Source organism: Cupressus sempervirens, chromosome 5 (assembly GCF_028749045.1).
Source record: "Cupressus sempervirens isolate cs-2001-9-10 chromosome 5, ASM2874904v1, whole genome shotgun sequence".
In the NCBI taxonomy this organism is placed as follows: domain Eukaryota; kingdom Viridiplantae; phylum Streptophyta; class Pinopsida; order Cupressales; family Cupressaceae; genus Cupressus; species Cupressus sempervirens.
The window spans coordinates 816,813,370-816,831,327 of NC_143122.1; the positions used below are offsets into that span (position 1 = coordinate 816,813,370).

The 17,958-nt window shown below is 31.2% G+C and overlaps 1 protein-coding gene across 1 annotated transcript; it reads left to right on the forward strand.

Moving 5' to 3' along the window:
* Positions 1–126: 126 nt before the first annotated feature.
* Positions 127–13,243, forward strand: LOC149558406 (uncharacterized). Its single transcript, XM_089832648.1, has 2 exons — positions 127–184; positions 12,547–13,243. Exon 2 carries the CDS (start codon positions 12,552–12,554, stop codon positions 12,912–12,914), a length of 363 nt encoding a protein of 120 aa, XP_089688774.1. The 5' UTR covers positions 127–184; positions 12,547–12,551; the 3' UTR covers positions 12,915–13,243.
* The last annotated feature ends 4,715 nt before the right edge of the window (positions 13,244–17,958 follow it).

The following is a 17,958-nucleotide window of genomic DNA, read 5'->3' on the forward strand; positions in this document are numbered from 1 at the left end:
AGTAATACAAATGAAACTTATCTCCCACGCAATAAATCTGTGGGACATTTATACTGCAAGGAGATTTTTCACAGTTAAAGGAAACGCCTCCGCTATGTCTATATAAGCTTTATTGAGGCATGGCCAGCATTCACCACTCTTTGGCGCTTGGTGTCAGCGAGCTCTGCCTTGAACACAAGGAAAGGTGCCGTTGGTGTTTCTTTGTACTTCCCTCTTTTTTAGGATTATAATGGAATGGCTATATTTTCTACAAATTGTACTATTGACTAAATTTCAAAAAAATGAAAAACATAATAAACTTTTTTTTGAAATTTATAACATTTATCAATTTTTAATCATTTGCTCTTCATGATCTGTATATTTTGATTTTGTGATTGAAAATAACAATTTAAAAAAAAAAAATTTAACTTATGATAAATCTGAAAAAGTTAGCCAATTCCCATTATAATCATTCTGTTTTGCACATCATGCATGTATTATAATTATTATTATATCAACCGTGCTCACTCATTTGATTTGATATGCGTTGAAAAACAGGAAATATGGCTGGTATATTCGGTGTATTAGGCGACTGGAAAGAATGTTGTGCGCTGACAGAGAAGCAGCGTGATTTGCTTGCACTCACTAGGAAAATATCTGAGGGGTTTAATTGGGAGGATGTTGGGGTCATCGATACCGCTGGTGCATTTGAGAATTGTAAGGTTCTGAGCGAAAACCAAATTCTAAAATTAGAACAGGCGCTTGAAGCTCACAAAAGATGTCTTTCTTCATACTCTCGGTGTCAACGTTTCCAACACCCATTTCCATATGATAGATTTTATACTCCACCATTTCCGTATAATAGATTTTATCCTTCGCCGTTTCCATATGATAGGTTTTCTGCTCCGCCATTTCCATATTATGGAGGTTCCAATAAGCCTTATCCATTTCCATATTATGGATTTCCCCTAGGGCCATGTCTTCGTTGGTAATCTATGAATGAAGATACTATGTGCAAGCACCTAATGATTCCTTAAAGCAATTAAGTTTGAGAAAATAAGTCAACATTCACTAGTCTAAAGAGGCAAACATTAGTGTGCAATGTTTAATCTTCTCACAATTAATATATGTTCGGACCATCTTACTACCTTATTAAATAAAACCTGAATGGTTCGGGTTCTTCTTAGTGTTCTTCCTTCCTTGTTTGTCTGCCATAGACATATTTGTATTTAGGCATTGTCTAAGTGTGTAAACTTTGTTTCATTGTGTCAAAGAGACATTTTCAATAAATATGTATGCTCTTTCTTCGATTTGTAACTATAACTTTCAAATCTGTAACATATTAATTATTTAAATTAAAAGAAAATAACTTTTAAGACTGGAATAATAAACAAGTGTTACCGCAAGTGTTAACTAGCCGCAAGTATTTTCAGATTACTACTGTTATATTTAATATTGACAATTTGATTATTAAGATATACTATAAAAATAAAATTCAATATAAAAATATATTAAATAAATGACTGAAGTATAAATTGAATATAAAAGTATAGTACATAAATAAATTAAAAATTGGTAATGCCAAAATATAATATAAATATAAGATTAATATTTATTTATTATGTGAACTAATACATAAATAATAAAAAGCAAAAAGTAAAAATTAAATTTTATTACTATTATGAAACTTTATATATAGATTTTAAAACAAGTAATTTTATAGTGGATCAAAGAAATTGCATTAAAAGCTATTAAATTTTCGTGACTGTGTATAAGACGTAAAATTTATTAACCAATTAGTGAAGAAAATTGATTTTTTTAGTCTTTTACAAAACAAAAATATGTCATTCTCATTTGGTGTAAATGAATTTGGTCAATAGCTAGTTAAACTAAATTATAATAGTATATGTCTATCAATAAATACTAATAGAAATTTATTCTAAATCATTAATGATGTTGAGCCAACTTCTTACATATAAATAAGAGTTGATTAATCCTCTATTGAGCATATGCACTTAAAGAATAAAGGGGAAAAAGTTATTGTTTTTATAGACATAGACAAAGTCATACCAAAATGATCTTGCCCTTAATAAGAATTTTATATTGTTCCTAGACATTTATATGTTGGTGAAGTTGAATGGCTCACAAAGAGCCCACCAAGGATCAAGTCTATACATATTCAACATAGTTAGTCACCTATAGAAAAATAAATTTGAAATATATCCACAAAATTTTGAGTTACAAGTAAAGTTAATTTACTTCAAATAGATTAAACAAACTACATATTCACATTCACTCAACATCTATTTTTATGCTTGCCTCAAGACGTAGCTATGATGAAGGAACTACCAAAGTTGATCAACACCCTTAGGATCCCTATAATGCCCTCTAATAAAATAATCATATGGCATAAAAATAGTTCAGGTGAGTCCTTTATTAGATCTTCCCGTCTTCTACATATTGATATAAAGGTTCCAAGACTTTGCTAGAAGAAGGTTTAGTTTTAATAGTTAACACCTAAGATAAACTTCTTCTTGTAGGGTATGCTTCATGAACAAATCTTAATTATTGATAAACTAAGGACAAGGTGCTTCAAATTTCCTAATAGGTATTGCCTTTGTAAGAGGAAGGAGGAAGATATCTATCCCCTGTTATCTCTTTCCTATTTGCAACATGGAGATGTCAAGCTTTTTTGCAATAGTTTAATCTCTCATGGGTTTGGGGGGATGATATACATCAATTTATGGATTAGATCCTCCCATCCATAAATCCCCCCATTCTCCTTGTGTGGAGACCCAAACCCACACATGTGTGCTGGTGCATATGGAACAAAAGGAAAAAAAAAGATCTTCAGGTAAACCAAGATGAATGCAAAAAGTGTTACTACTCTATTAGTAAAAAAATTAAGGTTCCATCTTGGAGAAAGATTAAAATACCCCCTACCTCTAGGATTTTTAGGTGATATAAGAGTGGAAACTTCCTAAGGAGGCTAAGTTATTTGATAATTCTAAAAGAAATGATAGAAATAATATTGAATGGCATTCTCGTGCCCCTCCCTAGGTGGATGGATCAAGCTCAAATTTGATTTTGAATTTGGGCTGAGGATGGTAGGGAGGGAGGGGCGAGGTGGTGGTGGGGGGGTGCTGTATTCTTAAGAATACTAAATGAAAAAAAATTTAGCCTATGTAAAAAAAGGAAATAACTCTTATAATATGGTGGAGGCTCTAGCCCTACTATGCAAGATCAAATTTACAACCCACTTAGGAATAACCAACCTTGTTGTGGAAGGGGATATTAAGTTAATTATTGATTTTGTCAATAAGTGGTAAAAGATGGGTTGGTCTCTGATGGGTGTTTTATTAGATGTTAGTATATACCTTTATTGAATGGGATTGTGGATAGCTCAACACACCTTTTGGGAGGGAAACTACATGGTAGACAAGACACCTAGTTTTGGATTCATAGTGACAAGTCTTAGGCAGTGAGTTTTTTAGTGGCAAATCTTTGCCAATTAGCAATTCCATCTTTTTGGGAAATCACAATTTGGTGAATAAAACCTTCATATCGGGTCAACCACATCACCAAGATATTAAATAATTTCGGTCCAAATCCCAAGCTAATTGCTCATTAGTTTACACATAATTGTTCCCAAATCTTGGTCCAATTGCTAATGTAATATGCATTTAGGACACAGTTATTTTAAAAATTTTGCCATCCTTTTCCTATTGTTTTATTATTGGACAATGCTATTTTTCCTGTAGAATAAGATGATATTTTCCTTGGAGTTTTGCATCGCCTACCATTTTACTGATGCATGTCTCCAACTACCCTCATTTAACAAACTATTTTACTATCCAAGCTTTAAGATGCATGTCCTAATTTAGGGAAGAATTAGAATTTATGTTATAACATTTTAAAGTAGGCCTAAAATAGATCTGAGGCCATTGATTTATCTTATATCAACCGTCTAAACTATTTCCTTTCACCATAAATATGATAACATGAAAAGTGATGGTGACTAAGTTGGAAATAAAAAAGAAATATTATTAATTTGATCGTAATGGACTAGTAGACTACAAGAACATTTTACAATGTACACTTGGCATGTGGGCCATGGACCGCTTGTGATTCTTTAAGTTCACATAACACAAACTATTAATATTGTTTGTGTTATGTGAAACAATTTATTCACCTCTTAAATTATAAAAATTCTTATGACAAAAAAAAATTCCTACATCTATATGCATACCAAATTTTATTTTAAGTTTGACACAATTATTATTAAATTTTAATACGGAAAGGAAAATTTTCCTACACATTTAATCTTGAACTCACTAGCATTTTACATATTTTTCTAGGGATATATTTCTTAATGTTATCCCTAGTCTTAGGTGTTTGAGATATTTTTTGTCAATCCCCATTGACCTCATCACTCTCATTAAGAGTAAAGGACACGTGACAATTAGTGGAACATGATTTTAAGAAATCTCTATAGATGGTGATACACCACCCTTTTGGATCACTTCAAGCATTGAAAATTAAAGTGGTTATTAATATGAGGGGAGAACTTCACATCACTTGTATGCCTTCATGAAAACTTCCCAAAAATAATCATCAAAAGATTTGGGACAAAACAATTGATTACAAAAGGAGGGAGTATTTTTTTACTAAGTTCAAAATCTTATTGTGACATGATTAAACTGACTCCTGAATTGATGCATTTATGACTAAGGCTTGTTTCTTTATATTGCCAATATGCTAGTATACTCTCACTCTCCCTAGTACAAAGAACCAAATCATAATTTTGGTAGAAGACATTTTTGTAAGATCTATTCTTATAAACTTGATAATCCTTTACTTGCTAAGACTAGTTTATTCTACAAAACCAAAAGCACTGTTAATAGAGGCATTTCTAGAAATTTCAAAGTGCAAGATCTCGAGGAACTAGATGTCCTAATCCACATAGGCAATGCTTTGGATAAAATTGGACATTGATATTAATGATGATGTGTAATACCCCTCCTTTTCTATCATTGCAAATTTCGTTGTTAAATTTCTATAGGGATATTCTATATATGTGTTAGCCCTTATTTGATATTTAAAGTGCAATACATTGATATGTTGAGTAATTGATTATGTCAAATTGTAACAATTTCCTACTTGTACTGATGATGTTTTAATTGCTCTTAGTTAGTTAATGAAATCACTTTAATGATGATGTCATATGGTGTGTCTTAAAAATATGTTTATTCTATCCTTATGATGATGAGATGTTCATGTTAGAACACAATGCTATTTATATTTGAGATTTACTATTATACTTACCCCATACTTGCATGTGTATGGTGTGTGTATTTGTTTTACATTTATGTCTGACATTCCTGATATGGTTGAGAGAGGGACTCATAATCACCTGCTAGTTGGGATCTATACAATGTACCACTCCCTACCATTACCTATTTATCTTAGATATATATTCATCTTTCATACAAATTTGCAAATACCATGCATTGACTTCCCTAAATTTCTTGGATGAGCATACCGTATCACAATAACTCAATGGTAAGAAGGGGGGAATAATGTTCAGGTCCAATTCAAGCCATAGCCTAAATACTTGTCTTGCAAGGAGGACTTGTAATTGAATTTCCACCATTTTTAAATGCATGAGTTTATCTTTGCATGTGTTGTTTGATTTTGAGTTTTGATCAATTTTGGTAATGTTGCTTTTATGTGGATTTGACTATGTGATTTATTTGGTAAATGGTTTAATTACAATATTTAGGTTAATCATATAATATTGAGAATTATTAAATATAATTTGATTAAAAATAAAATATAGGACTATGAGAATATTTAATTGATTAAAAACTAATTAAATATGTTTTTAAATTTAAAAGTCTTAGTTTAAAAGTATAAATTTAGAAAATTGGTTAAGGAGAAATCAGAATATGATGATATTTATTTAATTAGAAATTAATTAAATATGAACTTCAGTTTAAAAGATTTAATTTAAAAGTTTAATTTTAGAGATTGGATAAAAAGAGTATTAAAATATTAAAGATTTAATATTGTTTTATTATATAATTATATAATTAATATTATTTAAATTAGATTTATATTTAAATAATGAGATTTAATTATTATTAATTTAAATAATATACTACACTTTAAATAGCACCACTAATTAATAAAGGATAGGAAAATAAAATAAAAGAATATTTAATTTAAAAGCTCTTTAAGTGTGCATGAAATGATTAAATAATAAAAGTTTATTCTAAAGAGAGGCCTTTGCATGTTTGAAAATTAGAAACCCTAGGTAGAGTGAAACTATTTATTAAGAGATTCAAGTTAAGTTCTAGACACATAGGTTTTGAAGAGCAAAAACTCATAATTGGATCAAAAGAACTATTGAAAGTTTCATAGGGTTTGGATTTTCATGCACTCATAGATTGTCTCAAATTTTAGTTGTGATTTTGAGGTAGGCTTTGAAAACCATTTGTAGAGTTTTATTGAAAGATCTATCTACTTTGTGTCTCCCTAGGTGATTGCATAATGCTTATTAATTTATTATATTGATTTTTGGATAAAGAATTATGTTGTTGATTTTGAAAATAAAAAATTATTAATCAAGAAAACTTGATTGCAAAAATACTGTAGAAATCTATTATGATTGTATTCTTTTAAACCCTTTCTAATATATCAGAAAATTTTGATTAGAGCAAATTGGAAGAAAATAACAAATTGAACAACTAGGGTTTCAACTTTAATTTTTTTTATTAGAACCATGTTATTATCATGAAATTTCTAAAAATAGATAAATATTCTTCTTACATCTAAAATAACATGGTTGCACAATTTATTGGAAAAAAGAAAAGTTTAATTGAGAGGAAAATATGTTATAACTTTACTTATACATGCACGTGAAAATAAATATACTAAAAAAACAAAACTAAGCATTTGATGGTTGCATGATTTGAGAGATGAATGCGAAAATAGTGATTGCATGTTTATTTTTATTTTGTAAAAATTTAATTTAATTTTTGGATTTATTTATTTATTAAAAAATTACTAATTATTAATTTTAGAAATTAAATAAATATTATTCATTTAGTTATAAAGTGAATGTTAGTAAGTGATTCTTTAAGTATAGTTAAACTCTTAGTTGCATGATAATTTTGACATTGTCCTTGTGCTCCTCATTTTCTTAAAATTACTGAACTTTTCCACAAATTCTCTACAGAGATTGTTGCATTGAGACTCATTGAATTTTACTTTCTTGTGTTGAACTTTGTGTTCCTCCTTTACTTAGATTTAAGAATCATAAACATCAATTTAATAATTATGTCACACCTTTGTATTCACATTATTCCCAATATTTAGAGAATTTGTGGGAAAAGTCACTAATGGCAATGTTGGTGCTAACTCTTCTAATATTGCCGAATCTATGGCCCTCTTCTAGGTTATCGATTTCATAGATTGGTTAGGCAATGATAGGATCTAGGTGGAAGGAGATTCCACACTTGTCATTTTTGTTATTAATCAATGGTCAAAGGCAGGTTCGGCGATGAATTTATTTTGTGTTTCCTCTCCTTGGAAATAAAAATGAATTCATCATTTAACACACATAGTGGGAAGAGAACAAGGTGGTTGATAAACTCACAAGCTTAGGATTGGAGATGACTAGATTGTGTCATTGATGATAGAAGACACCCCTAATAATAGAAATTCAAACTCTTGTACGTAAAGGAATTATATAGAAAGGTTTTTTTTATTAATCATTTCATAGGATACTTCTTTTTACTAATTTTATCTACATTTCTCTTAAATCTTTCTTGATGGTAGAAACCAAGGAGCTTGTTTTATTGGTTGACATGGGTGGCGAGAGGGATCAGATTGAAAATTCAAATATTAAACATGAGTGGTGTAAGAATCGATGCACCTTGATGTACATAATAGAGGGGGGTTATTGCCTCTCATACTGGCCATAGAAGGTTTCGAAAAGAGGGTATCATAATAATTAGTTAATACTTGGAAGGATAGGAAAGCTACTATTGATGGATACACTTTCGAAATCAATGATGAAGTGATTGGAAAGGTGATGAGTCTTTCCCTCAAAGGAAGGAAATGCAAGTGGGTTACTACGGTTGCACATGAAACTAGCATGAACAAATTCTTTAAAGTGGGCAGGTAGCTAGTTTTCTTGAGTGGTCGTTTCAACAGAGTAAAACTATTTGGGTTGTAGAACAATGTTTGCTTCTTGAAAATGAAGTATCTCACCCTCGAGGGCCACTAAAAAGTGATCTATTGCTACCACTTCCCTCTATTAAATCACTTTCATTACTCTGATGAAATTTCCCTCCATTTCTTCTTACATCATGATATTGAAGCTTGCATTTTGAATGCATGTAGAGGGGAAGGAAAAAAATATTATAATTTACTAGGGTTTATTTTACCATGAGTATAAGTTTTACCATCCTATATGTCCTCCCAAGAATATTGTTTTGATTCAACTCCATACACCTAGTACTACCCTTGTGTCTATGTCAACTTACATTTCTAACTTGTCAATTATTTCCCAAGATTCCTCTTCTTATAATAGCTTAAAACTCAAGGACCCATGCCCCCTCCTACATTATATCCTATGCTCAACTCAACCTTAAAATGGACCTTTTTTATTTATTTGGAAAATTTTGGATATGAAAATAAAATAGGGTTAGGAGACACTCTTAGAAGCTTCCATCGAACACTAGTAAGATAAAAAGCATTGAAACATTGGAGAGCCTCAATTAGAAATAAGAGGAAGGGAAGTGAGGAAAATGGGAAAGGTTAGGAAAAATTAGAAAGGCAGGAGAATCCATTGCATTTAGAATGAAGGGGAAGAAATTGTCAAGTCACCCCTGTAGATGGAGGAGGTCCCTTAGGATAAATCCATCTCTCATATGTTGGCTATTTTTAGTTAGGACATGGTTGAGCTTATTTCTTAATGGGAGGCCCTATGCACCATTGAAAACTTCCCAATAACTACCACTTCTCCCCCTCATGATGTTGAAGACCCCTCTCCCTACTGACGACTTACACTTGATTATCCCCCCTATTCATTGTTTATTCTTTTCACCTCACCCAAGAGAAAGAACCTATGGGTGGAGATCAAGAAACTAAAGAATATTATTTTAGAGCATGATATGTTTTTCAACATATTGGAACACTTTGAAGTAAAAGTTATGCATGTGGTGACAACCACCTTCCAACTCTTACAATAGGAGAAGGTGGAGGGTAAAAAAAAGTAAAGGTTGAGAATCTCTACAAGTTCCTTGCTGATAATTGATTGGATGTATTGTTGTTAAAAGAACCCCTCAAGGAGGAAAAGGTGAAATGAGGGGTCAACCTCATTTTGTGCTAATGTTTGTTGTTAGTTTATTTTATGTTTAATTTTGAGCCTCACGTGACTGTTCTATTGATTAAGAAAATTTTATTACTAAGGACATTTATACTACTAGTTTTGTTTTTTATAGCTTGATTAGTATCTAGTATAGGAGGTTAGGTAGTTGGTTACTAAACTCTCATATTCTTGTTTTTCTAATTTTAAACATGGGTGTCTAGTGTGATATTTGTTGGTTTGTTCCTTAGCTAATAGTAATTATGCCACTTCATTTACTCTTTGTGCCAAACACCCAATTTTTTACTACTTTTAATATTAAATACTTATCCATTCAATATTTTAATAATGATAATTTTCTATGTGCAATTGAAAACTATAGAAGAAGGAATGGAATTTTGTCTTGTGTGCATTTTCCATTTTTAGAGTACACATAAATCAAATTGTGGAAGCATTCAAAAAGTTCAACTTCAATGTTAATATATTAGATAAGTAAAATAAGGTGTTGTACATTTTAAAATGGTGGTAAATAGCTCATTTTATATGTTGAATTTGTTGACTACTATATGAAGCCAAAAAAATTTGTATGATGTATTTCAAAAAGTGAAAATATACTTAACAAAAACATCACAATGTGACTTTTTGAAACACTTCACCATGTGACTTTTGAAAAGTGACAATTCAATTTAGGTATATAATGAGATTCTTAACAACATCCTTTCTTAAATTATTTCTATAGTATAGAACACCAATTTTATGTTAGAATTTTCTAATCACTCTAAAAGTAGCTAATTCATAAGTATCATTCTTCTTTCCAAACATTTGATCTTATTTTTTTTCATTCTATTAAACACCATAAGCTAAGAACTGAGTTCTAGACTAAAAGTGCAAAATAGTCAAAGTTGACTATTTTATTCCAAGCTTAATTTATTTTTTGTGTATGATGTTTAAGGCTGACCCCTTTTTGATAGTTTCTAAGTTTATGCTCTTCAAGTTTCTCTAGGATTTATCGCTGCTTAGTTAGATCTCTTATATGAACCATTTTTAGTCAAGGGTAAATTAAGTCCCAATGATGAATTATTAGTTTGTGATGTTTAGGGCTAATCCTTTTTTATAGTTCTCACTTTTCCACTATTAATTTTTTTTCCAAGATTTATCCTTCGTTATTTAGATTTCCTTTTTCTAAACCATTGTTAATCAAGGGTAAAGTAAGGTTTCATAATTTTTGATTTGCTAATTTTTTCTATACATAGATGGACTCTAGTACCATGTGAAAAGTCTATTGCTTTCCTATCATATATGAATTGTTTGTAGAAAATATTAAATAATAATACATTTACAAGTTCACAAATCAAAAAAAGAAAAGAAATAAGCAACACAATGAGCACACTGCCTACTTTTATTGAAAGAACTCTGAAAATATCCTCTGCAAATTCTTCTTCCAATTTCTCTTGCCAGATCTACTATACTACAATGTAATTCTACCCCACTCTTAAAATTCATTTGTTAACGCTATGAATGCTTCTCAATTGCATCTTTTCCCAATGTCCAATGACCACATTTTATACTACTCTAGTTTGAAAATCAACAGCAGAAATCTATTTTAAATCGACCTCTAATATAATTTAGACCCCAACAAACCTTAACTAATTGATTATTAGATTCTCTAAAGAACCATATAAATAAATAATAATTGTTTATACTGTAACTAGATTTCAGAAGAAAGACAAATATCATGTAATTCTGAAGTATCAAACTAACCAAACGAACCAGGTTAAGACATCGGAATCAAGATATGAAAGTGAAATGTCAGACTTCGTCACAAGAGAAGTAAAGCAGGTGTGTATCTACTTGATACATCTTTGTCATTGTAACAACTCTAATAACCCGCATTCAGACGGTAAACGAATAAAACAATAGAATTCAACAGCTCAAACTGATTCTTGTGTTCGCAAACTTCAATATTAGCACTCCTGTTCAATTATAACAATTATAGATAGAAAGGTTTTTTCGCCGTAAGGATAAATGTTTTGTTTGATATACAGTAAATTTCTTCTTGATATATACCTAGCACCTACAACCGACAACTATAATGCCTATTCGGCAATGTAAAGCATGTGTTTATCTAGAAGCTCTCTACGTGTTCAGAAAGGTACATTAGTTTATATAAGAATAGTTTAGAATTTGTGTCCTCGTCAATAGCACAATGATATGAGTTATATTAATGAGCTTCTTTGGAAAAAAATGGTACCGGTTGGACTTTATTATTAGTTCTTTGATGTGTCTTATTCAGAGTTTGGTTTCATATGACAGTGTGAACTATATAGATATCTACTGAATTGGGAATTAAATTCAATGAATCATAGGATACCCTTAAACATCACATCTTAACTATTGTCTGCCAAGCATTAAGAAAAAACAAGATGTTTCACTATCTAGCCTAAAACCTTATTGCAGAACTTAGAAAATATAGTAGAACAAATAAAATTTGTCTCCCACGCAATAAAAGTGTGCACAACTTAGATAAAAGTTACAATAGTACAAATGAAATTTATCTCCCAGGGAATAAACGCGTACACAACTTAGATAGAAAATATAGTAATACAAATGAAATTTATCTCCCATGCAATAAATGTGTGGGGATGGTTCTACATCAGTTATACTCCAGAGAGGTTTTTCACAGTTGAAGTAAATGCCTTTGCTATGTCTATATAAAGCTTATTGAGGCATGGCTAGCGTTCACCACTCTTTGGCGCTTGGTGTCAGCGAGCTCTGCCTTGAACACAAGGAATGGTGCCTTTGGTGTCTCTTTGTACTTTCCTCTCTTTTAGGATTATAATGGATCTAGTTATTCTTTCTACGAATTGTACTATTGACTAAATTTAAAACTAAAAAACATATGAAATTTTTAACATTTGATTTTCATGATCTATATATTTTATGGTCGAGAACAATAATTTTTCTGACAAAATCTCACTGTATTTCATAACTTTTCTGATAAAATTTCACTGTATTTTAGTGAATCTAAAAAAAATAATGTTTAACGCTTTTATTTTTGTCTTTGGTACATATTTACTGGAGATTAACCAACGCCGATTATAATCATTCTGTTTTGCACATGTTGCATGTATTATAATAATTATTATATCCACTGTGCTCACTCGTTTGATTTTATATGCGTTGAAAAACAGAAAATATGGCTCGTATATTCGGTATGTTAGGCGACTTGAAAGAATGTTGTCCGCTTACAGAGAAGCAGCGTGATTTGCTTAAGAAAATATCTGAGGAGTTTAATGGGGAGGACGTTATGGTCATCGCTGGTGCATTTGAGAAGTGTAAGGTTCCGAGCGAAAACCAAAATGTAAAAATAGAACAGTCGCTTGAAGCTCGCAAAGGATGTCTTTCTTCATACTGTCAGTGCCAACGTTTTCAACACCCATTTCTATATGATAGATTTTATTCTCTGCCATTTGAGTATAATAGATTTTATCATCTGCCGTTTCCATATGATAGGTTTTGTGCTCCGCCATTTCCCCTTGGCCCATGTTCTCGTTGGTAACCTATGAAGGCAAGCACTGAATGGTCCGGCTAGTTTATTTAGATCAGTCAAGTTTGGAAAAATAAGTCAACATTGACTATTTAATATTTTCTAGCTTAGGAGTCACCCATTAGTGTCCCATGTTTAAGCTTCTCACGGTAAAAATATGTACCTGCCATCTTACTACCTTACTAAATAAAACCTGAATGGTTAGCGTTCCTCCTTCCTTGTTTGTCTGCCATAGACATCTATGTGTTAAGGCATTGTCTAAGTGTGTAAATTTTGTTTCATTGTTTGACAGAGTTTCCTTGTTGGCAAATAAAAATTATAAGAGAATACATAGTTCAATCTTTGATGACTATGAAAAAATATTTTTCTAAATAATTTTTTTTTTTTTTTTTTCAACATGATTGTATATAGAGACATTTTGGATAAACTTCAATTCTACCTATTTAAAAATAAAATAAAAATCAATATAATATTTTATAAATATTTCTCTCACGATTAGGTGTTCAATAAATATGTATTCTCTTTCTTGAATTTGTAACCATAACTTTTCCAATTAATACTAAAAAGTTTAAGAAATTGACTAAAAAATAATTGTATTTTACAAATAATTTTGTTATGTGAATTATAAAAGAATAATATTACAAATCTGTAACATATTATTTATTTAAATTAAAAGAAACTAACTTTTACGACTCAATGATTAAAAAGCTTTAAAAAATGTATGTTTTATCTTTATATAGATTTCAAGTTACTAATATATTTTTAGGTATAACTTGTTTTATATATTTTTATTATATCAAATATACTTAATTCTTTTTATTTAGCAACTTCCTACAATATTGCATAGCATTATTAACAAATTGGATAAGTTAAAAAACATCTTGGATAATCCCAATTCCAACAAGTGTCACATAGTGGCGTGTACTTGCATAGTAAGTTTAGAAAGAAACTGTTATAGTTTTATTTCAATTTTAATTTTTTTTTTTACAAATGTTAGTAAAATAGTAAAAATTTGCATATAAAAGATATATAGATTTTAAAACAAGTAATTTTATAATAATTTATCAAAATGATATCTATAGGAAATGTATTTATCTAATCATTGTTAAAATTAAATAATGTAAAAAATAAAATAAATTTAATTATTTTCATAACATACCATTGACAATGAGGTAGTGGATTTGAAGAAATTGGCTTAAGAGTTGATAAATTTCCATGAAATCCATGTATAAGACCTCAAATTTATTAACCAATGAGTTTGAAGAAAATTCTTTTTTTTTTTCCAATCTGTTATTTAAATATTTGAACATTAATTTAGAAAAAATTTTAAGCACTCCTACAAAATAAAAATACTTCATTCTAATTGGGTGTAAATGAATTTGGTCAATAGCTAGTTAAACTAAATTGATTAAGACATTTATTCTAAATCATGATTGGCATGAGCCAACTTCTTACATATAAATAAGAGTTCATTAACCGTCTATTGAGAATATGTACTCAAATTATAAAGGGGCAAAAGTTATTGTATTTAAAGACATAGACAAAGTCATACCAAAATGATCATCACCTTAATAAGAATTTTATATTATTCCAAGACATTTATCCGCTAGTGAAGTTGAATGGTTCATAAAGAGCCCACTAGGGATCAAGTCTTGCTAAGTGAAAAATACATATTCAACATGGTTAGTAATCTATAGAAAAATAAATTTGAAATATATCCACAAAAAATTGAGCTACAAGGAAAGTAAATTTACTTCAAATAGATTAAACAAAGTACATATTCACATTCACTCAACTACTGAAGTTGATCAACACCCTTAGGATCCCTATAATGCCCTCTAATGACATAATCATATGGGATAAAAAAAAGTTTGGGTGAGTTCTATGTCAGATCTTCCTACCTTCTACATATTGATATAAAGATCCCAAGACTTTGTTGGAAGAAGGTTTAGTTTTAATAGTTAACACCTAAGATAAACTTCTTCATGCAGGATATGCTTCATGAACAAATCTTAATTATTGATAAACTAAGGAGGTGGTGTTTCAAATTGCCTAATAGATATTGCCTTTGTAAGAGGGATGGATCTCTTGCCTATTTGCAACACATATATAGGAAGTTTTTGTTAGGATTAACCTCAGACAGAAATAATAGTTACATGCAAATATAATCAATACTAGAAAATAGTAGATCACATAAAAGAGAACACAAGACACCAAGATTTAACGTGGTTCACCCAATCCATGGGCTACATCCACCAATAACAAGTCCAATATTATTATTATCCAGTGATTACAATCTACAATCCCTTATAGCTCAATATCGCCACAAGAAGCTAGAATATCACCATTCATCATGAAATCCCTAACCCTAAGCCCTTTTATACAAGGTTTTATCAGTTAAAAAATTAGGGTTAGAATAATGGAAAAATTAGTAGCCGATGCCTTTTACAATATAAGGGCATTTTTGGCTTCAGGGGCGCTACCCCCCAAAACCACCATAGGGGCATTGCCCCTCCACCTCACCCTATACTGTAATAGGGAGCACACCTGGGTCACTGCCATAGGACCCTGTAGGGGCATTATCCCTTGACCCCATCTTGAGGGCATATCCCCCAAACCCCCATAGAAATAATATGGGGAGAAAACCACACCGAATAAACCTCTAAGTCTGATTAGACTCCACATCACAAGTGTTTTTTGAAAAAGTTAATCTCTCATGTGTCTTCAGGGATGTTATACATCAATTTATGGATTGGATCCTCCCCTCAAAAAATTCCCTATTCTCCTTGTCTAGAGACCTGATTCCCCACATGTTTGCTGGTGCATATGCGGCAAAAGGAAAAATAGGATCTTTAGGGAAACTAAGATGAATGTGGAAAGTGTTACTACTCTATCAGTTAAAAAGTTTAGAGAAAATTTTTAGGTTGCATCTTGGAGAAAGCCTGAAATACCGCCTTGCCTTTAGGATTTCTAGGTGATAAAGGAGGGGCACCTTACTAAGAAGGCTATAGGTTTTGATAATTATAAAAGAAAGGCTAGAACTAATATTGAATGGCATCCCATTGTCCCTCCCTAGGTGGATGGATCAAGCTCAAATCTGAAGATGTTTAGGAGGGAGGGACAAGGTTGGAGGTGGGGGGCGATTGTATTAGTAAGGATACAAAAGGAAAATTTTTTTTAGCTTATGCAAGGAAAAAGAAGAAGAAAGAACTCTTCTAATATGGTGGAGGCCCTAGCCCTTCTATGCGGGATCAAATTTATGGCCCACTTAAGAACAACCTACCTTTTTGTGGAAGAGGATTATTGTTGATCTCATTTTGGTTTTGAAAAGTGAGTGACAACATACTTAAGTCATATACAAGAAGAAACATAGTGCAAGCCAAGCACCAGATGGAAGATAATGTATGTTGAGCAATATACACAGTTAGTGTTGAGCACCAATATGTGTCAAGCAGATAGTATGTACTGAGTTACTCAAGTGTTGAGCAAGTCATACATGCTGAGTGATTTAGATGTCGAGTAAAAAAGTAGATAATGAGTCATCTAGGAGTCAAGTTACAACATTAAGGATATAGTGAATGCCGAGCATTAGAGATTTCAAGTGCTCTGTAAACAATTTTTGGCATAGTTGTTTGTAATGGAACAAATTCCTAGTAAGCCTTTTTTGGACTGAATTAAGGATTGTTTTATGATTCTACAAGATATGTACAAAGGTATATTGATAATTCCTATGTAGCACATGCAACCAATCAAAATAAGGGATGTTCTAAGTGGAAAAATGGGTGAATCATAATAGTTGATTTACCTAAGCCTAGCTCACCTAAGTCTTCTTAAGGAGGAAACAACCTCAAGGGTTTGCAATGTGCAGATGAGAAGAGAAGGTCAAATGCTAAATGTAGAGAGAGAATTCATGGCGACTATGGAGTTTATGATAGATATATGAATTGCAGAATAAGTTAGAACATAGAAGAGAAATTAAAGGACAAAAGAGATACATCTAATCAGGAGGATCAAGTACACATCAGGAAAGAGGAGATCTGATATCTAGCAAAGAGGTGCTAATTAAAGGATCAAGGCTAAAAAACTCTAATAGGTGAATTAGTTAAAATATATTAACTAAGTAGTCTTAATAGGATTTTGTAAATCCTTTAATAGGGTGCTTATTTTATAGCAAGTTTAAGTCCTCTAACAAGGCACACTTTTAGCAGGGTGTTCAAATCTTTTAATAGGGTTAGATTTAACACTCTTTGTAAGCCTTTAATAGGGCAGAACTTTCATAGAGTAGCTCATAGTTTATGATTAAAAAAATGTAACCTTAGTTGGATACACTTTACAATTATAGTAGTGAAGATTTTTGGGTGTCATCCGCACTCTAGTTTTATCTTCTTATTAGAGGGTTTCTGGGTAACCAGCTTGTTGTGTTACATGTTATTGGTTTCATTGTATAGACGAACATGTGTAGCTAGCTATTTCACTTTACATGATAAATTATAAGATGGATGTGTGGTGAATGTTTTATGGTTAAAGTTTTGAAGTATTGATTCACCCCCACTCTTCCTCTTCTCAGAGTTTACTTTCCCATTGTTAATTCCAACAATTGGTATTAGACCTTTGTTCTCTGGAAAAGGAAATCTTTGCAACATTGAGGAAAGATCTTGAAGATGGAAGTCTACAAGTTCAAAAAGACTATTAAGAACTAGGAGATTGAAATTCAACTTGCCCTACACCAACTCATGAAAGCAAGATATGAATTGCAACATTAATTGAAGAGAAGGAAAGAGATAGCTATTGAGCAAAATGACACACATTACTAAGAGGAAGATACTAATAAAATATTTGCAAATGGAAACTCAAGTGAGTTTGATGCAGTAGTTGCAGATCTAATGGAAATTAATGGTGCCGTAACTGAAGAGGTCAGAAATTGTAAGATAGATCAAGAAGTCCAATCAATTTTTTTCTATGTGAGGTGATTAAGAAGAAAAAGAAAGATGAGGAAGACAAGGTCATGATTGAAGATAACAAAAGGACGTTGACCGATAGATTGAAAGAGAAGACA